The sequence below is a fragment of the Eschrichtius robustus genome, chromosome 6 (assembly GCF_028021215.1).
Source record: "Eschrichtius robustus isolate mEscRob2 chromosome 6, mEscRob2.pri, whole genome shotgun sequence".
In the NCBI taxonomy this organism is placed as follows: Eukaryota; Metazoa; Chordata; class Mammalia; order Artiodactyla; family Eschrichtiidae; genus Eschrichtius; species Eschrichtius robustus.
Window position 1 is genome coordinate 143,591,423 of NC_090829.1, and position 24,847 is coordinate 143,616,269.

The window sequence follows — 24,847 nt, forward strand, 5'->3', positions numbered from 1 at the left end:
AAAAGGACGTCGTGGAGGCAGTTGGGGAAATGTGAATATAGACTGTGATACTAGATAGTAGTATTGCATTGATGTTAAATTGAAATTTTTAAACATTAATGTTAGATTTCCCAGACATGATCATTGCATTGAATTATGACACGAAGATGCCTGTATTCTTAGAAAAAGCCTTCTGAAGAATTTAGGGTGAAACATGATGTCCTCAAACAATAATTGATCGATTGACCAATAGATGCTGGATAGAGCAAATGCAGCAAAACTGGGGAATCTAGGTGAAGGGTATGTAGGTTATTCTGTAGGTTTGGAATTTTTAAAAATAAATTGGGAGAATTAAAAAAAAAAAAACCATAAACAGGGAAGAACCTCCCTTATTGTCAGTGGATTTTCCTTCCTGAACAGAGACTAGCTATGACGTTAAGATGTCATCAGTTTACCGTGTGGCCCCAGATTGGGTGCCATGCTCTCAGTCCTGACATTGGCCTGCCTGACACGTGTACTTTCCAACTAACTTGTCTCATCAGCTCTGGTTTTTTGTTAATTTAGATATAAAACTCCTTTGCTAGGGGACATTATGGATGTACATATCCTAAGCTTCACTTCTTTACACCACCTTTAGGTTCTACTTTCAATCTGGCTAATTCTTCCCATCCAGATAAAGGGAGAAGTAATCAGCAAATAATCTCATTCCTACTATGTGCAAAGCAGTGCATCTCACTTTCCTTCATTCTCACCCTCAACAGGGAGCATTAAAGTTCAGGAGAGACTACATAAGGCCACAAGTCCTTGGTCTCTCCAGTTGACACAAGGTAGTAGAGACTTGTGGTCATGATCATGGATTCTCCAGCCAGACAGCCTGGTTTCAAATTCTGGTTCTGCCACTTATCAGCTGTGTGATCTTGGGCAAGTTACTTAACCTCCCTCCGCCTCAGTTTCCTAATCTGTAGAGCAGAGATAGATCATAACTCATGGGGTTGCTTCAAAGAGTATAGGAGTCAGTATCTGTTAAACACTTTGCAAAACTCCTGGCACATAGTAAGTGCTCAGTTAGTATTGGCTATAATCACTGCTCTCGAGTCTTTCTCTCCTTGTATTTCTCTAAAATACCAAGTAACCCAAGGCACCTAAGCAAGCATCCAACTTTATAAATATTGATGACATCAATATAATGAATAGTTTTGAATGCCTGGCACATGCAGGGCACAGCTTGGCAATTTGCATTATGGACAATCATGGTTACAGAGCCAAGGTGACCAGTGGACAGTGGTGAAAGTTGGTGCTTCAGGGGGTCTGGCCTGGCAGCTTTCTCTTGAGGGTGGGCACTGTGCAAGGTCCTTCATCCTGGTGGCCAGCCCTCTGTGGTGAGCGAGCTGCATTTTCTTTTAATAAACGATTTATTGATATGTACACACAGCACCCTATAATTGTAGGACGTGACCGAGGTCAAGAGCAGCACGTTTTTTGTCACGTGCCGCCCCTCCATGTCTGGCTCTGTCCGCTGACCCTGGGCCCTGGTGAGTGGGGTAGGATGGGCGTAAGCAGACTTCCTATTTGAGTTTATATAAAGCTGTCTGCTGATGTCCATCATTGCTCTAAGTGGGCACCATCCTAAACCCAGGGGATACGGGCACCTACATTCTTGCTGGGGTGCAAGTCTAGGAGAGAGTGAGATGGGGCCAAGCGACAGGGACTGAAGGATGCCGACGGACGTGCCATGGGGCATCCGAGGTGGCCGAGCACTTCATGCAGAAGGCGGCGCTTGTGTCTGGTTAGATCGGAAGAATAGGGAGAAGTGTACCCTGGGGCCGAGGGGGTGTGCATCCCAGAATGACCAAAGGTGGTTGAAGTGGATACATTTGGGCTGTACAGAGGGGATTGGCAAGAGCAGTGTGCACCTGCAGGTGACCGGCAGGAGGTCAGGCTGGGAAGGCTGGCCATCCAGCAAGTCCATCCGGATTCCTAGGGTGTGAGTGCAGAGTGGACCACTGGCCACACAGGAAGCAGCAGTTCCGTCCCAGGCCCCAGGATACCTTAATCCCAAACCAGACGCAGCACCATCGCCACCTGCCACGTCCAGAGCAGAGAATCCAGGGTCTGAGCCCCGCTAACACTGGGGCTTCGCATGGGCAGACTGTTCCTCTGAAATGCAGAGCTGTGTGTCAGTCTCGGCCCTCAAGTGACCACTCCACACCCGAAAGGACAGGCAGGGTCAGGGCAGCTGCGAGGAAGGGTGGGGGGGACGGGTGAGGGGCTGGGGTGGGTACCAGTTTTCTAAGTGCCGGGTGCTTGGGCAGAGCAGGGGGGTGAAACTGATGGCAACGGGGAAACTGATGACCAGGAGAGACGTGAGGCCTGCAGGGCCGGTGCAGGACACTGTGCACCCCTCCCGGCCCCTGCCCCGTCCCCACCCAGTAACCGTGGAGGAGCCCACGCCAGCCTGGATGCCAGCCACCCCAGAGCCCCACCTGGCATATGCCCCTCTGACCCCGTGCAGGAGTCCACTGTGCACCCACCCTCGGGCGACTGCTGGGATGGGGCGATGACAACGGGGGCGATGGATGGATAAAGGCTTCACGCCCCAAGGGGACGGCACTCCTCATAAGGTCCCTGGGGATCACACAGGGTCACGTGGCCACTGGGGGACCCAGGCCAAGCAGACCCTGACTGGCAGCACCTACAATTCGCCAGAACCCGAAAGTTCACGGCGGACATGGACGGTCTAGTAAATGATTTTCGCCCCAGGCCTAAAGCGGCTGCTAAGTGACTTACAAATCACCTAAGAAGAATGTTAGGAGGATGGCTCCTCGTTTAGCCAGCTGACCAGGGTGGCGCCTGACAAAAGAAAGACCAGGATTCCGGAGCCTCAGAGAAGCCGCTGGACTTTGGGGACAGCGCAGGACTCAGCAAAAACGACTCCATGTTTAGTGTTGCATGGGCACGTTTATTTCCTTCAAAGACCGTTCGTGTTCCAGCCACACCTTCCCCGCATGAACCCGACTGCATAGACCTGGCGCGGGACTGCAGTCTGTTTTTAAAGTGCTTCCCAGGGATACAATCATTGTCGGGTAAAGTCATCACCACACTTGGTCATCAAGCCAAACCTCTCCACATACCTGGAAAACCTCTTATTTTCTTCTTTAAAAAAAAAAAAAAAATGTAGCTTTGATATGATATTGGGGGAAAAAAAAGCTACAAGCCTAAATTATAAACGGCACATCACTGACCAGCTGGCAGCTGGGTGAATGGGGCAGTTTGTTGTATTTCAAATGCCTCCTCATCCAGAAGGTAAGAATGCCACCCCCCGCCCCCACCGCAAAAAAAAGGAACCAGAGAGGCGTAACCTGAGTTTGCTTCGCAGGATAAGCAGTGCTGGCGTCCCTGTGCTGCTTGCTTTGGTCATCACGCCTTTGCAGGTTTGGGGCAGCAGAGGCAGGGCCTGGCGTCAGGGTCTAGGCCGGTGCTGAGACCTGTTTTTGATCTGATGGAGTTAAATGTTCTGACTTCGAACATCCACCAACCTACGCTCTTAGGTTTCAAGAGAGCCAAGATGGTTACTCAGAAAACATCTGAATTGAGTGGCAGCAGCGTAAATTAATCTTTCCCTTTCTGTTCAAGAAGAAAATCTGCAATATTCTTCTATAGGTGTGGCCAGTGAAACAATCAAACACCTGGTCAAGCACCCAGCTTGTGACTGGTTGGCAGAGGCAGGCCAGGTAGCCCTCTCTAGGAATCCGGGGCCGCTTGTGAACTTAAACTTGAGACCTGATTTAAATAAAGTGCTCGGTCTAAACCTTCTTCCTCACAGCAGGTTTTCAGCTGGAACGATGAGATGGGTACTTCTGTTGATGCTACCTGAAAACATACACGCACACCTGAAGGTCCATTTCATTCCTCCGCAAGGAACACAGCCTCGTCCTTGAACAAATCCAAGAGAAGCGTTGACAGCTCATTAAAACCAACGTGACCAGCTGGTTCCAGACATACAGACGCACATTAACATTAGTGCTCGCGAGAAACTGCTTTCAAAACACCACTCTGCAAAGATTTCATCAAGACCAAACAAAAACAAAAGCCCTCAAAACACTCCAGCATGTGGAAAAGGTAAGGGAATAAGGTGACTTACAAATGAGTAGGTCTTGCATTTGGTGTATAATCTAGATTGATGTTTGGCCTTAATGACATTTACTTTGACATAAATATCCTACACCATTAAAAAAACAGATCTGGCTAAACAGCTTGGAAAGGAAACATTCACAGTATCGATACAGCCCCTGTTCTCATGGTGCTACCCTGACCCTACGCTTCTTTTTTCTCATCCTATTCCCTGCTACGTTAGTGTCCTCCACAACTTCAGAAAAAGCCATTTGACAGTGACTATGTGTGTGTGTCTGGAGGGTGAGCTCTGGGATTGACTCAAATGTACAGGGTTCTTGACGTGCATCCAACAGACACCAAGAAACATGCATCTCCCCAGCAACACTGTCCCCCTCGTGTTAATCCACGTGCTTCTCACACATGGGGTGGACGCAGCCCACCCGACACATTCCCAGGACCCTGAAGAGGTTTCAAGTCACGAGGAAGCTGAGAAAGCACAGCCCCGGGTAAAGGTATGAAGCAGTGAACAGAACGCTCATGGGGTCATTCAGGAATGGGAATGGCTAAGACTTTTTTTTAGAGAGAGAAAGTTGAATCTAAAACTCTTGACACCTTCACACTTGAATAAATTGAGTCCATCTGAATTTCCGAATCAAAAACAAATTGTACTAACTACTTCTGATCAGTGCCTGAAATTCAACACACAATATCCTCTTAGAATTAATTCTGGAATGTCACAGGTTCTGTCGACCACATGAGAGAGAACAGTTATCCTTCAAGTAGAATAGAACATTAACGAGACCATCGGTTCCAAAAAGACTAGTAGCGATTACTAGCCTATGGGGACTAACTTGGTAGAAACGTACTATATTTTGGAATACCAGGTACTAATTTACAGTGATTACAATTGGAGTATCATCCTTAAAAGCAAACTATGCTGAAAAAGTCATTTTACGGTTACTTGATAATTCTTGGGATACCTAAGAATTTTAAATGTGCATTTTATAATAAAATTCTTAATGTAGTTTTCTAATCTCTCCCTCAAAAAAAAGGAAAGGAAAAAATTCTACAATTTTGATTTTTATAAAGGTTTTTGCTCATCCATGGCTCTCTTACTCCTGAAATATATGTTTAAGGATTCACAAGAGCAGCTATAGGAAGGAACTCACCCAATTTCATGTCTGTGACAGAAGCCAAGTTTTCATTATAGCCTTTAAATCTTATTGGAGGAAAATGAATCTTACTCAAAACCTTTCACCCTGATAACACGTGCTTTTTAATAAGCACGTCTCCTAAAAGTGTTTCATCGAGAAGGAGTGGACAATGTGAAAATTGTGAATGAACCCCAGGGTAACGGCGTACAGATGAGGAAAGCGGTTTGGAAGACACGTAGGGATATTAACATCGTGTGCCGAACTAACTGTTTTTTCCACTGGGAATCAAAACAAGGGCATCCCAAGAGTTGCTAAACACAGTAGAATTCTGAAGAGCTCACAGAAGAAATGTGATGCACGTTTGGCTCATTTGTTATTAAACTTCCATTCCTAAGACTCACACCTGAGACATAAAATAATTTCCTCTTTTGCCCTAAAAGTACTTTGTTTCGGCTATGGGCAATGTTTGGCAAACCAACCTTGGACTGAAGAAAAACCATATATATGTGGTGCCCACGTCCCTCTAGCTGTGGCTTATTGCTCCTAACTTCATCTTTTGGCTTTTCTGTGAACAAGGAGGCCGGACGGGAGAGAAACATTCCATGTGTTGGCTGCTCTGTTGGTATTATTACAGCTCTGATGCTATAGAGAAAAATATAAAAACCACATAAGGATTTATCTATCTCCCACTCGCAAATAGGCTCAAAGCAAACTTAGAAAAGTGTTCAGCATAATGTGCATAGGATATATTTAGTATTTGCATAATTTTTCAAGTTATATGGCTAATATCAAAGGCAAATGTCTTCCTACGTTTGTCAGTGTTTCCAGTCCCATGGTAATTTCTCTGTTTGCCTGCGTCCCACCTCTCAGTACTCAGGGCCGCCTGCACTTTTTATTCTGAGCAGCCAATTAGGAGAGGTGACCCATCCATTCCGTTCACAGTGCCGGCACAGAGGGGCCCTCCTCTCTGTGATGTGGTCCAGGCACGGACCAAAGTTAGAGCGTGGAGGGCAAAGCCTGTCCACCTCACCTGCCCATCCACAGCCCCTTATAGTAAGTTCCACAGTTCACAGTGGTAAATATCCTTCTCCCGTTTAACTTCAACTCTTAGACGTGAGCACCGCCCACGCCGTGGAGCCGTCGGGTGTCGTGGCTTCCGGTGGCAAATTGGGCTTTGTAGGTTCTCTCCGGGGGAAACCTCCTGGCTGGAGACTCAGATTGTTGAGTTTTTTTTTCCCCCCTTTAAAAGATGAAATTGTTGGAAAAAACCCAGCTAGACTGGGGACAGGGAGGCCGTCCACAACTCACGGACCCTCTGGCTGTGTCCTGGCGGGTGGTTACGGAGGGTCCACGTCTGCAGCATCGCGGGGAAGGAGGCGCGCGCCGGCCTACGGGCAGGGGTCCAGCGGGGCGCCGTTTGCGGTGCTCTGGCCCCGGTGTCTGGAGAGCAGCTTCTTGTTCAGGATCCGGGCCAGCGTCGCCCCCTTCCTCCGCGGCCCTGCCGGCTGCTGCAGGAACACGAGGTCGTTGTGGGACTGGCTCAGGCCGGGGTCTTTCTGCTGGTGCCGCCGGCGGAAGAACAGCTTCGCGCCCTTCCTTAAAATCCTTCCTGCAAGAGCAAGGCACGGGGTCAGGGGGGGCTGCGGGTGAAAAGCCGGGTGGGCGACGCGTCCAGGAGGAAAGGAAGGAAGGCGGCTCCTTCCAGCGACTCTAATACAAGGCAGCCTGTGACTGCAGCACGCCTCTCTGTTGGCACAAGAAAGGCAGCTGGGTCTGGCCTGAGCACAGCACAGGTGCTTCCAAGGCGCAGTGAGCAGGTCTGTCACTTGGAACCCATTCCCAGGCAGGCATCTGGATCCCTGACTTTTAGAGATTCCCCTGGCCTTACCCACTCCCCATCATGAGGAGGCGTATAGACGGCAGAGCAGTGCTTTGTGCCCCAGAAAGGATGCTCGTGCTATTGAAACCAAATTCAGGACCCTGAGAACACGGTGTTCACTTCCTTAGGAAATTTAAATAACATTTATTCTTTTGGGGAGGAAGGTCTTTTACAACTCCAGATCCAGCACGTGTATATCAGGCTAAGTCACGTGAAATGTCTGTTACTTGATCACTTTAGACCTAAAACCCTCCATTTTGTTTGCTTTGACCTATCTGTATATGATGTCAAGTGGTGTAATATGAAATAGAAAAAAAATTAGCAGCAGCAATGATTTCCACGGCAATGGCTCCTTAAAGGTTAAATGCCAGCTAACATATCAATGGCCAGAGCCCACTAACCTGCTTCCATTTTCACAAACTAGTTTCACATCCTATGAACAAGGCCCAGGGGGATCAGGGGGCCCTTCCAGCCAGGCTGTGAAACCCATGACCACGTGCATGTAGGCGTTAATGACTTTGAAAGAAGAATGGCCTGACCATCTCCATAAGGAGCTTTATAGCTAATTTGGCAATTCATTCTTTTCATGACAGATCCAAAGAATACTTCAACACCTATGACATACGCAGAAACCATCCTGGTTTATCCAAACGGGAGGCTGGAAGGCATCACTTTGCTTTTCTACATGAAATGTAAGGACAGTTGTGGAATCTGACCCAGCCTTGTCCACAGACCTTTGCATAAGCAGCACTTACCTCGGGAAAAACAGCAGGCCCGTGACTTTAAGAGGCCATTTACTGGACCTGACCTTAAGGATGCACGTCCGAGGGGAGATATATATATATATATATATATATATATATATATATATATATATATATATATATATATATATGTATAGCTGATTCATTTTGCTGTACAGTAGAAACTAACACAACATTGTAAAGCAACTGTACTCCCATAAAAATTTTTTAAAAAAAGAAATTTTCCAATTAACAATGAAGGAAAAAAAAAAAAAAAAAGGATGCGTGTCCTACTTGCTCTGCCTGGGTTAAGCAGCAGAACGCAGAAGCTCAAAGCTCCAAGGAATGGGCCGAATTTAATTTGGTCAAAGCTGTCCAAAAGAATTGTTTTTCATTTGCTCTTTGGATACAATCAACCTATTGCGAAGACTCATTCGGACATTTTCTACCATTATCTAAAGCTGGGAGGCGGTGTACAGGGGGGCTGAGGAAGGCTGGAAAGGGATGAAGCAGAAGGGTGAGTATAAAAGTGTCAGTGGAAAAAAAAAAAAAAAAGTGTCAGTGGCTTTAGGCTCAACGAGCTTCTCCTTGGGCCAGAAAGGTCTGTTCCCGGAGCCGTTCAAATCCCTGTAGGATGCAGCGTATCTCAAAAAACCACTGGGTAGGGTGTGTTACGGCAGGGGTCACCACCACCCACGGGGCTTGACTCTGGACTCTGGCCAGTCCCAGGGGCAGATGCAGTGATGCCCAGCGGTCAGTTTCCCAGCATATCGCAAGTCCCGGGGCCTCCCAGCCTGACCAGGTTACCTCAGATTGGGGGGCACCTAGGAGGTATTTCTGATCTCTAGGTACCTGCTTTGGGTTAAGCTTGGAGCCCCCAAATAGCACGTGAATGGGGGGCTGTCACATTGGAACAGAGGAGAGGAAGGAAGGTCTGATGGATCTATTCCATCAACCTGGACCCTAATGCCACACCCCATCCCCATCTCCCCGGGGCAGGGGGCAGGGGATGGAAGTGTGGAGAGGGGAACAGACCAGTCCATCCCCCAGGCCAGCTGCAGACCTAGGGATGTGGAAGCCCGGCAGAAAGAGGATCTCCCCTGGAAGGCTCCATCTGCAAAGCCCATTTCATACGTGTCCCTGTGCTGAAATTCAGTCTCGGGTCTGGAGCCCAGGTCTGAGGTGTGAGCAGGGGCGGTGTCATGGGTTGGATCGTGTCACTCCAACATTCTTACGTTGGGGTCCTAACCCCAGCACCTCAGAACGTGACCTTGTTTAGAGATACGGTCACTAAAGAGGCAATTAAGTTATAGTGAGGTCATTAGGACAGGTGCTAATCCAGTATGACTACTGTCCTTATAAAAATGGGAAATTTGGACAGAGACACGCAGGGAGACGCCAGGTGAAGATGAAGGCAGAGCTCAAGGTGATGTTCTACAAGCCAAGGAGTGACAAAGATTGTTAACAAACCCCCGGAAGCTGAGGGAGAGCCTGGGACAGATTCTCCCTCATAGCCTCAGGAGGAACCAGCCCTGCCCACACCTTTATCGTGGACTTCCAGCCTCCAGAACTCAGAGAGAAGAAATCTCTGTCGTTTAAACCACCCCATCTGCGGTACTTTGCTACAGCAGCCCCAGGAATCTAACACAGACAAGAAAGGTGGTGGGGGGGGAGGATCTGACTTAAGATGAGGGTCCTGAAGCACCGGCCACGTCCTCCTGTTTATCCTCGGACCCTGGACGCCCCGCGGAAGATCAGGGCAGAGGGCAGATGCTAGAGCAAGTCTTCTCAGCCCCAAGACACGCTGGAGTTGGGCAGCAACCTGGAAAAACTCCAGATGTCCAGGTCCCAGCCCTGGGGAATCTGATGTGAGGGGCTCTGGGGAGACATCTGGACATCAGCATCTTTTAAAAAATCCCAGGTCTTTCTAACATTCAGCTGCGGCTGGAAGCCACCCACCAAGGTCTGGTCAAACCGTCATCAGTAGTTGGTACGTGGAAAACACTCTGCTAAGGACACAGACGTCAGCGCCGGGGACCAGACAAGAGGGCAAAAGGTAAGCAGTGCGCTCACTCTCTTTTACATAGTTTCCTGATGCCCCTTCGCGTTTTAATATCTCAGGGCCGTGCGGGACGGGGGACAGGGGCATGGCAGCCTAGCCTGCAGGGCACAGCACCCGGTTCTGAGGGTCTGGCTTTGCACCCTGGATTGAGCGAGAAACCAGAACACAGGAACAGGCAAGGGGCAGCTGTGCTCAAAACTCCTTAAAAAGGGAGTCTGCACACTTCCGAGTGGTCGCTTTCTCTCATTTAAATGACATTGCACCTGAAACGCCTAAACTTCGAGTTCTCGTCACATTAACATAAAACAGCAAGGACTTGCGTCCTGGGAGCAGAGCTGGTAGAGGAGGCGTGTTGGCCACAACTGTTTAAACGGCCCCGCCGGCCGTGCTTTGTTTCAACAGCATCCCCGCCCCAGCCGGCCCCATGTCGGCTGCGCTGCCCCGACAGGCCTGCAACGTGGTGTTTCTGCTCTTGGTCCTCACGCCACCCTCTGGAGCAGGTGTGCTGTGTTGTTAAATCTGCCTGTTCAGCGTCACCGCCTGAACCGGATGCTGTCACGTGTGCCCTGGTGTGCATCGCCCTGAGGTCACGTGCATGGCTCACCAGATCCACGTTTCCCCTAACTTGACACCACTTGTCATGGCTTCTATGGGGACGTGGGCTTCTTGGACAGAGGACAGTCATGTGAGGGGAGACACAGAGGTTTGCAAATCTACAGGCTGGAGCCCCGGTTATGTCTCCCAGCCACCTCTGAGGGCGCTCTTATCTCTCGCTTACAAATAAGGAAGCAGAGACTCGGAGGGGTGACGTGCTCTGCCCTACAAAGCCGTGCTCTCAAGCCTGGCTCTTCCGTGCTGCTAAGGATGGCGTCTGAGCTGGAAGTGGCCAGTAGGCGCCTGGAGCGCCGGTCTGCGGGTGGCCGCTGGCGGAGCCTCTGGAGGGCGAGATGGATGCAGCTCTCAGAGGGATCGCAGAGCACAGCCCTGCTCTCTGGGAATGACTCTGACAGGCTCTCCAGAATGATGTAAATCTCCCGAGAGGCATGCTGGCGGCCTGGGTAGGACAGAACATTCTAGCAATGTGAGCCCATCTCCAGGGTCCACAGATTAACTCATCAAACATGAAGAATAACCAGCACAAACAGAGGTTATTCCATTTTCATGACTAAATAAAAATGTCATCGTCCGTTGAAACTTGGCCAATAAAGCACAACGACCTTTGGGGTAAGTAACGCCGGAAGGACAGGGCCACAGGTGGGCTCAGTGGACGCCAATCTGGCTGCACCGCAGGCGAGTGTGAGGTCGTAACTCAGACGGGCGAGTGCCCCCTCGGCTGCTGGTAGGCGGCCGTGACTAATGGACATCGGAGCTCGGTTTCCTGGCCAGTTTGCCCAGAGCGCCCAGTGACTCCATCCCAATACTGAGCTGAGTGCTGCAGGGAAGGCTCCTGGTCGACGTGGTCCAGATCTCCCATCAGCGCCTGAGCTCTAGGAGACAACCCGGAGTGAGGTGGGTGGGCTTCATCCAATCACTGAATGCCTGAGAACAAAAAGGAAGGCTCCCGGGGCGGAGATTCTGCCCCAAGACTGCGGCGCCAGCTCCTGCCTGCCCTGCAGATTTCAGACTCGTCAACGTGAACCGGTTCCTTGAAATACAGAACCTATTGGTTCTGCTTCCCTGGAGAACCCTGACCGAGAGAAGAACTCTAGTTTGGTATGTCACAGTTGACTCTGGGCCCACAGAATCTGTCACCCTTTGCTGATAGGGAAATTCACATCAATGGGGCAAGGCAGCTGGGGCCGTTTGGATTTAATAAGCCCACCTCCTTCACTCTGGGCTACCTCATCCACCCAACAGGCGAGAAGCAAGACTCAGACCTCACTCCCAATCTTAAAGATGCCTGAAGATAAGATTTGGAAACAGGTTATGTGAAATTTAAGGCAAATAACCAAAATCTTAGATGGGACAGGGAAGAGGAAAAAAAATCTTTCCTGGGTTCTAAAAACAATCATAAGACTAAAGGTTAATAAAAAAAAAACAATCATAAGGCTAAGGTATAAACAAATATATGAAGGAATTAAAAATAATTATTCTAAATTATAGCTTTAATATTGCAAATATTCCCAAATTTATTCCCACTCATCTCAGTTTGACAGACGTAAATTGCTCATTGAAGAATACATCTTAACATCTTATAGGTAGGAAAACAGTGACCAAAAGCAACCTTATAAATTATAGTTTGTTGCCCAAAGAACAGCTTTAGATTACAAGGGGAACCACGGAAGGCCCAATTACAGAAGTGACGACTTTTTAGAACCAAGGACAATTAAGGGAGTTGGTCTGCCTGAATCTCTTGGCGAGGTTGTTTTGTCGCGTCAGCTGACACAGGGATGCCTTCCCCTGAGACAATGGCCCTCTACTACCAGACCAGGGCACTTTGAAGGAGGAAGATGGGAAAACTGGCATCTGGGGACAGTCAAAGTGGAAAGCGATGGGAGGGAAAAGGAAGGGGGGAGGGGTTAACTTCCGGCTCAGTTATGATATGTGCTTTTCTCATAGCAAGGCTATACTTAATTAAAAAATATATATAAAAAACAAAAATAACTTACTGTGTAGGCAATTAATTCTGGTTGGCATAGCGATCCTCTTAAGTTTAAGGGGATGAGCAGGAGATGGAGAGAAGGAAGAGGTGAAAAGAAAAGTTTGCAACAGCAAAATCAGAACGAGAGATGGTAAGAGTTTGAAGCATTTGCGTTATATACAACACGCGACGTTACCGTGCAGGATGCTTGGCAAGGTTTGTTTTTGTTTTCCTTTTTAATATTTTTCAAAGTCTCCACCAATGCTTTTGTTCTTACTTGTGGTAAAATACACATAACATAAAATGCACCGTCGTAGCCAGTTCTAAGTGTAGAGTTCGGTTGTATTAAGTACATTCACATATTTGTACTAGCACATCAATGCTTTGTTAAGCTAAAAATGAAACCAAATTGGAGGAATGCATTTCCTGTCTTGGCTGCATCATAACCATGTGTACAAGGAACAAGGACTCTCCAATCAGCAGAGGTCCAGGGGAGTTCTAAATAGGCAGTCTTGGAAAGCTAGAGCCAACTCCTTCCTATGACAGGAGATGCAGGTGGTTCTTGAACTGAAAAATAGGCTTCAGTTTACAAAGGAGAGAAAACTCCACAGAGCTGCCCCCTAGATCACCAGTGTGGAAAAAATTCTGGTGGAAAAGAAAAACTATTTGGTACCCATAAAGCGTAATCATCTAAGGTTCTGACGGTATCTCGTAGAGATGCCGAGTGCAAATCTCTCAGGAAACAATGGAATGAAAAGCAATTTTTAAAACGCTGCCAAATGGGTCCCTTTAAAAACTCCCGGGTCCGTGCAGCGCTAAGAGCAAGGTGCATGACTGCTGGCTCAGCGTCCGCGCGCGGCCCCAGCTGCCAGGCCTCAGGGTGCAGCACAGGGCACGCCTGCCGGCACCAGGTCCCCAAGAGTGAGGGTGTCATCCACCTGGCTGGTGACGGGGGAGGAGCAGGGTGGCCAGGACACAGCAAGGGCGGAAACCCAAGGGAAAGAGCTCCCCGGAAGGGACAGCAGAGGGAGGGAGGGAGGGAGGGAGGCAGCGCAACGGTCTCGGAACGGACCTGGGGTGGTGAGGCTCGGCCTTCCAGAATGAACGGACGGCAGGAGGGAGGGGCGGGTTCTGTGAGAAGAGGAGGTGGGCTGCTGGTCCATCAGGTCACAGACGGGGCAGCCCACCTGCACCCCACCCTGCCCAGCGCCCACCTGCCTTCCTCAGGTCCTGGTGAGCCCCCTTGGGCTGCTCTGGCGCCAAGACAAAGCCGAGGCCGGGGGGCGCGTGCCGGGCTGTGGACTAGCAGCCGGGCCACCTTTTCCACAACAGAAGCCAGGGAGCCACCACAGAGCGCAGGGCTCACCCCCACGCTGCTCCCGGCCACCCGACGGGGCCCTGGGGATAAGGCGCCAGGAGCGGGCAGTGGGCAGACAGAGTCCAGTCTTCATCGCAGGGTCTGGAAATCACATCCAGGAATCCTGCTCCGTCCTCTCTCCCCTCCTCTTCTTCTGCCTCCACCCCGTCTGTCCCGCTCTGCTCCGGCGAGGGGATGGGTCATGGGGGAGTCCAGGAAGCGAACGGGAAAGAGGAGGGCAAGGCAGGAAGCCGACCTTCCCCGGCGGGGCTCTCGGCTCGGGCCCGTGGACACTGGGGCCACGTGATGCTGCGGTGGGGTGTTGAGCGCCACCCCTGGCCTCCACCCACTGAAGCCCCCAGCACCCTCTGCCCCCAGCTGTGCCAACTGAAACGGTCTCCAGCCATGGCCAGTGTCCCCCGGGGAGGGGCCACGATCGCCCCGCGTAGGAACCACTGGTCCGCGGCACCAAGGACAGAGCAGCAGGAGGCAGAGCAGCTCCAAGGTTCCCGACCCGAGTGGCCGAGATTCCTAATGTCTACACTCGCCGGGGAGCCGGGACTTGGTGCAGAGTTGCACCCAGGACTGCTGGTTTGGCTCCGGCCCCTGCCTGGGCTCTCCCGTCCTGTCCTCTGCACTGGGCTCTCCTATTACCGCCTGGCCGGTGGGGTTCTCGGGGAGGTGGGCGCGCCCCCATTCACAGAGGAGGGAGCTGAGACTCAGTGAGTCTTGAAGCCTCACATCTAGAACTGGCCCGAGCCTCTGGACTATTTTCCCTCGGCAAGTATCTTCAGGTCACCATCGTGCCAAAGCACCGTCTGGGAAAAACTGCACGCGCTGAAGACATTTACAGATTTAGAGCACTGATTTAGCGCTAATGGGAAACAGTCGCTTATCCTAATGCAATGATTCCCTCACCACTGCACACATATTAAGTTAATCGGCTAATTTTCTAGGGAGCTCATCTCCCCGTGGACCCTGTTAGGGTCGAGTGGGGACGTCTGGTTTGCTTTCCGTTGGAGGGGAGAGTCTGAGAGGCACACAAGGGGAGGGGTGCCCATCTCGGCAGCTGAGGGAACCCCGGTCTCTGCCCGGCTGGGCTCTTTGGCTCCATCGTGGTACATGGCTCTCGGTGACCCCTCTCAATGCTCTGGGTAGTTCTACCCCTGCGGGGAGGAGTGCCCAGACAGAGGAAGGGGCGCTTCTAGCCATGAACACAAATTGCCTCCACCAATGAAGAGAGGTGACCCGGCCGCTCACACTCGGAAGGATTCTGAATACAGCCCGCACCCCCTACCCCTGCCCATGGGCTCTAAATGGGCTCAGATGCGCAGGTGTTCCTGTAGGTGTGGGGGCGCTGAGGGTGGGGTGCCCTTGTAGAGGAGAAGGGAAGGAAAGCAGAGGGTGAGAACTTGCTTAGCCTGGAGACTAGTAGGAGAGCAGAGCCGCGGGGCGGGGGGGAGTGGTGGGGAGTGAGGGGGCATGGGCAGGGAGGGCACGGGAGGGGCTGGTACCTTTACGCTTCTGGGGAGCGCCCGGCTCCAGCTCAGACACACTCAGGGAGCTCTCTGACCGCTCATCCCCAGCAGGCTCCAGCGGGGCCTGGCCGCCCCACGCCCCGGCCGGTGGCTCCTTCTCCGAGTCCCAGGAATCCAGCTCAGTCTCCTGGGGCTCCAGGGCCAGCCGGGCCCCTGCTGGGGTCTCCTCCTCCTCCTCCTCCTCCTCGGGTGGGGCAGCGGCCACGGCCGCCCCTGGCTGGCCCGGGCCATCCTTCTGGCGGGTGCTGTCCATGGAGGCCGCGTAGTCCAGCATCAGGGAGGCGCCGTTGTCCTGAGATAGCGAGGTCTACCCGGGGGCGAGAGACAGAGTCACGGTAAGGAAGATGCCAAGGATACTTGGAAGGAGCTGCGGGCGAGGAAAAGCCTCAGCAGCCCGGTCCGAACATCCTGGCTGGCGGTTTCAGTGTCAGAAGGCGCCCCGGCCCTCCAAGGAGGCAGCTAAGGGAAACATGGGCTGAAACGCAGTGGACGAAGGTCTCCTGTGGCAGAGGGTCGGCCCGAGGTCGCAGGCTGGAGGGGTCTGGGGGAAGAGCATCCTTCCTACGTATGGGATGGCAGACAGGGTGACAGAGGATGTGAGCTCTGGAGTGCCAGATTCGATTTATCTTTAACCTGTGTTCCTACAGCATTTTTGTGTTTCCTGCAAGGAGGAAGTGACCGCTATGCACTTTGTATCCTAAGAGTTATATTTACATGTAAAAGAGATGTAAGTGCTTGGGGGCTGGGAAAGTGGTTCGCTGGAGGGCAGGGAAGTGACTGCAGGGACATGGTGGGGGTACCTGGGGGCCGGTCTGCTGTTCCTGATCTGCTTGGCAGTTGGACAGGAGAGTCTGCTAAGTGACAGGTGACAACTGCCCTTTTCTGAGCCAAGTCAGGAGTGCCCGCTGACTCAGTTTGGGACAATTTTATCATCAGCAAAGATATTAACTGCAGTCGGTTGGATGGACTAAATGATCTAGAATAAAATCTCAGAGAAGGCACAGAGGAGGAGACGGTCACGAGTCTTGTCCTTATTTCACTCATTTATTTATTCATCCTAAAGAAAACCCAACCATTGTGCCAGGCGCTTCCAGAGACGCCATCGCCCCCTGCTGGCTGCCTCTGGAAGCGCACCCAGGAAGCCCAGAGACTCACCCGGCCCCTGGACACTATGGCCACATTGGTGACTCACCTCTGACACCTCCCAGGACCTGTTCTGGCCCCTCTCCCAGTAGCCAAGGGGTCAACTGTCATCATGCCCTCCCGTCCCACCCTCTCATGCCCTCAAAGTATCAACCCACCCTCCGTGTCCAAAAATTCACCTTCCTCATCCCCTCCCAACTACCAAATGTCCCATCCACCCCTCCATTGCTCACATTGTCCTTGCTTGTTCTGAAATGTTAAAAAGAGTAAGGGGGGGCTTCCCTGGTGGCGCAGTGGTTGAGAATCTGCCTGCCAATGCAGGGTACACGGGTTCGGGCCCTGGTCTGGGAAGATCCCACATGCCGCAGAGCAACTGGGCCCGTGAGCCACAATTACTGAGCCTGTGCATCTGCAGCCTGTGCTCCGCAACAAGAGAGGCCCGCGCACCGCGATGAAGAGTGGCCCCCGCTCGCCGCAACTGGAGAAAGCCCTCGCACAGAAACGAAGACCCAACACAGCCAAAAATAAATAAATAAATAAATAAAATTTAAACAAACAAAAAACCCTTAAAAAAAAAAAAAAAAAAGAGTAAGGGTCTGTAATGTGGGCCCTTGCCTGCCCGGGGTCCACCAGGGACGCCTTGCACCCGCCATGTGCTCTGGACAAAGGTCACAGAGCAGGAGAAGGAAGGCATGGGGATCAGGATGAGTTTTAAAACAAGCTTCGTTTCTCTGATTCTGAAAGGCATAAACACTCACTGCAAAATGGAAACGGTTTGGAAATGTGTGAAGTGAAAGCTCCCCAAGATGGGGCGGCCATGAGGGTGGAGGTTCCGTCCCAAAGGGGAGCTGACATCATGCTGGTCTTTCTCTTTCAATAATTTGTCTTCACATGATTCACCCACCTTTCAACAACCAGAGCATCCCCGGTCAGAAACGTTCACGTTTCCTTCCTCAACAGGATAAGCTGCATAAACGAAATACCACGAATAGCCCCTCGTAGGTGAGGGGATGTAACCTGACACCTGGGGGGTGGAACTCGCTGGCGCTGATCAAGGGCTGGGGCCACGCAGCTCACCTTGGAGACCCCAGATATGATGATGGTGCTCTTCTTCCGCGGGGATTTGAGCTTCAGCTTCGAGGACTCGCTGAGCTGTCGGATGGCGACTTCGGCCACCGGGTCGGCACCGTTCAGCACCAGTAGCTCTGCCGGAGGAAAAGCGGGCGTGAAGCACGTTAACAAAATCTGAGGCTTTGACAGGAACTTCCGGGGTGACGGATTTGGTCTTTAAGCAGGGGTTGGCAAATATTTTCTGTAAAGGGCCAGGCAGTGACTTTGCGGGCAGCCGGCCTGTCACAAGTACTCCACGCTGACTTGGAAGCTAGGAAGCAGAGACCGGACGTGAAAGTGACCACGGCTGGGTTCTGCGGAAACTTTACGAGCAGGACAGGTGATGCCTGCCTGGGTCTGCAGCTGATGCTCTGTGGTTACACACGCTCACCGAGGTGTGCGCTTCAAATCATGCACTTTAATGAATGTAAATATGACTCGATTGAGGTGAAAAACAGAAACCTCTGAGCTTTGGGGAGATTGTGAACTTTGAAAGGCAGCGCAGCTACTCCCTGGCCCTCCCAGGAGTGGTCAAACACAAAAACTAGTGTTCAGGGCGACCGAGGGCTGGTTCACAGAAGCTGCTTCTTCCCAGGGTTAATTCCACACCTGGGCCAACATCCGGGGAGTGCCTAACATGGACCTGCGCCCTGCAAAGAGCTCCGTGCACATTATTTCAGGTAATTAACCCCAAGCCCTCTGAGGGAGGTGCCTTTCAGTTTCCATCTGAGAAATGGGGCAGGTAGGAGACAGCCAGGTGGGCGGCGGAGCTGAGATGCCCGGCCAGGTCTCTCCCACTCAGAGCTGATGCTGGAACTCACACTAAGGTGCCTGCTGCTGCAGGAAAATGAAAAGGACAATGGGATTAAGGGGCAGGAGGTTACCAGGAACTTTTTCTCAGTTTGGCCTCGGCCTGCTGACAACAGATGCTACACTTTTGTGTGTGTGTGTGTATATATATTTTAACGACTTAAAGCGTACATTGATATCCCACAAAAGGAAGATCAACTTTTTTTGGTAAACATATACACATAAAATTTTATGATAACTTTCAGTTAAACAACAACAAAATTTATGATATCAACTCAAACTAGTAAAGGAAATTTTACTTCCTGAGAATTTTTTTTTACAGAAAAAAACTTCTCAACTTAGAACTTCCTAGAAAATGTCTAGGTCAATGCCAGGAGGGTTTGGAAAGACCTTTAAGAGAAGGCCAGCCCAGCATCTTTCTCGGAAGTAGAGGTGGATTTGCTTTCAAGAAACTAGGCCTGTTGGAAGTGATAAAATGGAAGAAATCCTTTAGGAATCGCTGGATGTAAGACACTGTTAAAATCTCTCTAAAAACAGATGGTCCATTTCCCAAGGCGGCGGCGAGGGACCAAGCGGCTGAGAACTCTGTGGCTGCCGACGCGGGGGGAAGAGCGGGACGTGGTGAGGACACCTGGGGAGAGGGCTGCGCTGTGAGTCCCAGGCCTTGGGACACCAGTCGGGGGGGCGCTGAGCCCAGAGCTCCTGTCCGTCCTCAGCGAGCCCGGCCAGGCGCCAGCTGGGCCTGAGGAAGCAAGCTTGCAGGGCTCCTGGCTGCACGGTGCGGGCCGGCGCCAGCACCCACAGACCAGAGGCGGAACCACAGCGGGGACGTCAGCCCGGGGTGAAGGGGCCCCCGTGGTACAAAGCAGAGCTGAGAAAGGGCCCCCAGGAGCGGCCAATGAGGGGCATTGCTTCTGTCTAGGATTTTGCAGCTGGGGGGACCCTGCAGCTTCTAAACAACCAGGGAAGCTCCCCCAGGGAAAGAGGCAGTTTTCCACTTCCGCCAGGTTCAGAGAACACACGGCCATCCCAAGACAGCAGCCATCAAACGAGAGCTGCCTGCCCACTGCCTGCTCCCCCCGTCCTCTCCTTGACATTGGCAGGATCAGACACAGGACTCAGGGGACGGGGGTGGGGAGAAGCTGCCCACCCGGCCCTTCTCAGCCTGCAGGTCACATGTGAGCGAAGGGAGAAAATTTAACCCCCAAGTTTAGATTATGCTCTGATTCCAAGAGACAGTGACACAAGCGGCCATGAAAGTGGGAAATCTGCATCCAGAGTTCCAGGGGAAACGAATCCTATTAAACAGGTTTCAGGGGACGGTGGGGGACAAAATAAATTGCCTTTATGATTATGTCCCCTGAGTCCTGCTTATTTTATGACATCCGTGTTAACTAGTACGTTGAACAAGAGAAAAAATAACATTCAGAAATTTTACACAGTGACGCATAAGCTGGCTTTTTGTGCTTATTTTGTTCAAGTGTTCCCTAAAACTTAAGGCAGGGATGCCAACGTCACTCCTGGTCTTCCATCGACTTGCATTTCCCTTTTCTCCTTCTAGTTCCTCACTTACTAGATTAAAACACCTCTCCCCAAACTCTAAAAAGGAAAAGCGTCCTTCTCACCAGATGCGGGGCTCGAGGGCAGAGCCTGAAGGAGCTGAGCGGGGACCATCTCGAGTGGCCTTGCGTTACCTGTATCCGAGGAAGAGAACATCTTGCTGACGGGGGCGCCGTGGCAGGAGATGGCCTGGATGGAGATGTCCTTCTCGATGACCTTCACCTTGACAGGTGTTCTCAGGGGAGATTCTGCCCGGGAGAAACCCTGATTACAACAGCCCGCCGAAAGCTGCCTGACCATTACAGTTACCGGAAACTGAAATCACACCTCACTTCAACTCTACTTCATGCAGTTGGAAAAGGTTAAGAGGCAAACCTTAAGATATTTTTAACAACCTCTCTGATTCTTTTTTGGGGGAGGGGAGGAATGCCCAAGAGGGGCATTGGAAGCCCAGGTTTAAATAAAATTTCAGAAACCTTTTAATTAAGCCGGAATTTCACTTTCTGTTTTGCATTCAAGAACAGTGCCAAGTGATTTATTCTGGGATGATAATACTTTTGTACAGGCAGGAACACATTATGAATTTTAAAAAATAATAAATCATACACTTATACAGAAGTTGTCTCCAGGGCAGTGGCTATGGGGACAGGTACAGAATTCGGCTAGATCTAAAATGACTGCACATCAAGCCTTTGAATGAATGATTTTTAACATAAGAAACTCTATGTTGGCCGCTCACACCTAATGTTTCAAGATAGTGTGCTGTCCCCACGTAAACGTCATGGAGTACTTAATGTAACGAGATATTTCATCTAATATCTAGATTTTAGCTTCAGAATTCACTACAGGTTTGAACCTTGCTTTGGCATGTCATGTGTCTGACAAGATAGAAAGATAATTGTCTGAAAAAAAAAGCTATGCAGAAGCCTTGCCAATTAGCATTCTTCCCATACCAGGACATTTTCTTACAGATAATCCTGCAGCCTACAGCGCTCTGCAGTTTATAGAGGCAAGACATTTACAGGGGAGGCGTGACTTCAGAGTTCCTGCGGGGAGGAAACTCACCGGAGCTCAGCGGGGACGCCCTCCCTGCATCGAAGCGAGGCTTGGTTTTCACGGCAGTGACAGTAGTGACCACGGTCCCGCACGGCATTACCGTGCGGTCTTTTTCTATCTTTGCAGCAGGAACAGGTGGAGGCATTTGCCAGGATTTCGCTTCACCGGGTTCGATGTAAGAAAACTGCAGAGAGGGCTGGTTACATGCTTTGTAGTCAGCGCAGACGGACACCCGCCGTGGCACGCTGCCTGCCTTTGCAATAACCTCTGATTTCTTTAGCTGTCGCTTAGTATCATAAGTAACTTATAATTAACCGATTTCCCCAGAACTGACACAGGATGACGAGACCCAGGCTCAAACCCAGCCACTCAGCACATAATGATGGGAACAAAAGCTGGAGGACCAAACAAAATAAAAGAGCCCTTTCTGGGTTAGGCCTGCGTGAAAGGGCATCACGGCAAGTTATGTCAGGTAGACAATGAAACACAACCCTGGGCAGGAAGCGTCCCATTCACGTCTAGAAATGCCTGGGAGGAAACATCAGGTCTCAGACAAGCTTCTTGCTTTATGTTGAAGCGAGAGCAAGACTCTGACAGACATAAATGGAGATGCCCCTTTTCTCAAGTGGGTCGAGCTGGGCCTTGGCATCGTAGAGAATGACGTCATACCTCTGCAGTGACCGAACCCAATGCTGAGCTGCCCGAGGAGGACCCGCTGGTCAGCGTAAAGCTCTGTGGCCCAGAAGGCTGCTTCTTGAACAAATCCAAGGGGACAGTCGTCATCGCCAACAGAGCTAAAGAGACAGGGGACAAGCAGGGAGCGTCGGGGGGTGTCTCCATGGGAACAGGACGCCCGCAAGCGGCGGCAACCAGAACCAACTCTGGACGCGCGCCCCCGCTCACTGGGAAATGCTCCCGTTTCAGAACGTTTTAGAAAAGTCAAGGTCATAAAAGACAAAGGAAGGCTGTGGAACTGTTCCAGACCAAGGGAGGCTACAGATGTGACGATCAAGAGGTAGTATCTGATCCTACACAGGACTGGGAAATACCGCTAGGAAGGACCTCAGGGGCTTGGCTGATGGAAACTGGAATCTGGGCAGTAAAGAAGTGGACCAATGTAACTCAGGAAGCTGGTAACTGTGCTGTGGACAAATAATATCCCTACTCTTAGGAAATACGCACTAAAGAATTTAGGGTAAAGGGCCAGGATGCCCGAAACTTACACTCACATGGTGCACACATTTACCCTCGGGGGGGGTGTGTGTGTGTGCACGCGCACGTCTGTGTGTGTGTGTGTGTGTGTGTGTGCAGAGAGAGCAAAGTGAGAGCAACCAGCAATTGTGAGTACAAATGATAAAGGAAATGGGGCAAAATGTTAAAAATATATGAGCCTGAGTAAAGGTTATATGGTTGTTGTTTGTTCTGGGTTTTTTTTTTTTGTTTTTTTTTTTAAGTTTGAAATTTCATAGATCCCATCAAGCTGGACTGGAATGAAATTCCAATGGAGCCAACGGGGGTGGTGCCCCAGGAATGGATTAGGCAAACAGTGGTTCCACCCTGTGTTCAGACCACACGCCCTCTCTTGGAATGTCAGTTCTTATCTCAGGAGCATCCGAGTTATCTCTAGACTACAGAACCAGGGAAAGTGCCTCAAAAATCCTTGCTAATAACTAGGAGCTTGAATTGTTTTTTCCCATGCCTCTGTAACTTTAGGAGGTAACCAGATGGCTTGGTTTCACAGCTGAATAAGCCAGGGAAGGGTCACCTCTCCCAATTTTGGTATGTTCATAGGGATTTTTAAAAACCTAACAAATACTGAAACTACTGATTTACACACATACACACACAGGTCCATGTTCACTTTAGTGATTTTTACCTCTATTTGTTGCTGACTTGTATCTAAAGCATGTGTCCAAGTTAAGCTGCTGTGGCTTATTCTATACAGAAAAGTCAGCTGTAATTCATGGAGACAGAGAGCAGAAGGGTGGGGGCCAGGGGCTGGGGGAGGGGCCTGGGGAGTGAGTGTCTAATGGGGACAGAGTTTCAGTTTTGTAAGATGAATTCTGGAGATGCATGGCAGTGATGGTTGCACAACCATGTGAATGCACTTAATACCACTAAATTCTACACTCAAAAATTGCTAAGATGGTAACTTTTAAGTTATATGTATCAACACAATTAAAAACTGAAGAAAAAAAAAAGTAAAAGGTCTATTAAGGCTAAGAGGGTTGAGAACTGCTCTAAGCCAAGTACTGTTGAATAAAAGATTTTGGATATTTGTTTAAAAAAAAAAAAGAAAAAGAAAAAGAAAAGAACCAGTTGAATATACTCTTTCCCAAAATGTTTGACCTTGCTAATAACAGAATGGACTTTCAACCAAACATTCCCTTGGGAAGACCTGGAGTGGCTTAGGGGGAGGGGCCGAGGCTCTGCTGGGTCTCCCGCCCTCCCCACCCCAAGGCCCTGGTCAGGGCCGCTGGATGACCCTTCCAGAGAGCAGGGTCTCCGTCCGCCTACTGACCACCCACCTTCTGAGGACTGCCCATCCTCTGAAATCTGCAGGTGCAACTCCCTCGACTTGGCATTCAACTCACTGTGGAAAGGAAGAAGGGCCATGAATCCTTAAAAATGCTTTACTATTTTCTTGAAATAGTATTTTTTTTTCCTGATGATAGAAAGGAATGCAAATCACCATCAATATTTAAGAAACTGCAGAGATATATAACCAAAATACAAAGATTATCTGCAACTTCACCATCCAGAAATAGTTACTGTTAATATTTGGTGACTAGTCTCCTAGGGTTATCCAATGGGACTTTCTGAATGATGGTGGAAATGTTCTGTAGAGCTGCTATCAAATTCGGTGGCCACTAGCCACATACGGCTATTCAGAACTTGAAATGAGGCCACTGCAAACTAAGGAACTGGGTTTAATTTTGTTTACTTTTAATTAATTGAAATTTAAAGAGCTACATGTGGCTAGTAGGTACTGTATTGAAAGATATAGCCATATAATTGTCTGAAAACAAATATAGAACATAACATACCTCCCTCCTCCTTTGTAACCTATTTTTTTCACTTAAGATATCATGGACATCTTTCCATGTCAATAACTACAGAGCAACATCCTTTTTAATAGGTGTCTAGTATTCCACTATCTGGCCTTAAGAGATTTTATTCAGCCAATTCCTTAATAACCAACCCTTAATAATGGGTTGTTTCCAATATTTTGTAATTATAAACAAGCTGAGATAAATATCCTCACACATATATCTTTGCACACACTGTGTGGTTATTTCCTTAGGAAAAGAGCAATTGCCAATCAAAAGGTACATGCATATAAGAGATTTTCTTTTTTTATACATATTGATGACTTCCAGAATGATTATTCTAATATATACAGTATTTCCACTGGCCTTTCGCACTTTTTCTTTACCAACCTGTAAGGTGAAAAACAATCTCTTTTGTTTAAGTTTGCATTACTTTAGCTATTTCTGAGATTGAACATCTTTTCAGATGTTTCTAGCTATCTACAGTTCTTACTTTTGCTTTTCTAGTATAGAAATTTTGCCCAGTTTTCTAAGACAGTGCCCATATTTTCATTAATAATTTATAAAGGCTCTTTATATTATATATGGGACACCTTCTTCCATTACTTTTTCTAATTATTTATTGTTTACGTACCAGAAAGTGATTGATTTCTGTATTTTTGTACTCAGCTACTTTACTGAAATGTTATTTATATTAGTTTTTATAATATTA

The 24,847-nt window shown here is 49.6% G+C and overlaps 1 protein-coding gene across 1 annotated transcript in view; it reads right to left on the reverse strand.

The window, feature by feature from the left end:
- Positions 1-6,341: 6,341 nt before the first annotated feature.
- The window catches only part of C2CD2 (C2 calcium dependent domain containing 2), a 57,734-nt gene continuing 39,228 nt past the window's right edge, over positions 6,342-24,847 (reverse strand). The window contains exons 8-14 of the mRNA XM_068547119.1: positions 23,614-23,678; positions 21,755-21,879; positions 21,095-21,269; positions 20,164-20,277; positions 17,627-17,754; positions 15,383-15,713; positions 6,342-6,855 (exon numbers count right to left, since the gene is read on the reverse strand). Coding sequence (XP_068403220.1) covers positions 6,635-6,855; positions 15,383-15,713; positions 17,627-17,754; positions 20,164-20,277; positions 21,095-21,269; positions 21,755-21,879; positions 23,614-23,678 — 1,159 coding nt within the window. The 3' untranslated portion in view covers positions 6,342-6,634. The remainder of the gene's footprint in view (positions 6,856-15,382; positions 15,714-17,626; positions 17,755-20,163; positions 20,278-21,094; positions 21,270-21,754; positions 21,880-23,613; positions 23,679-24,847) is intronic.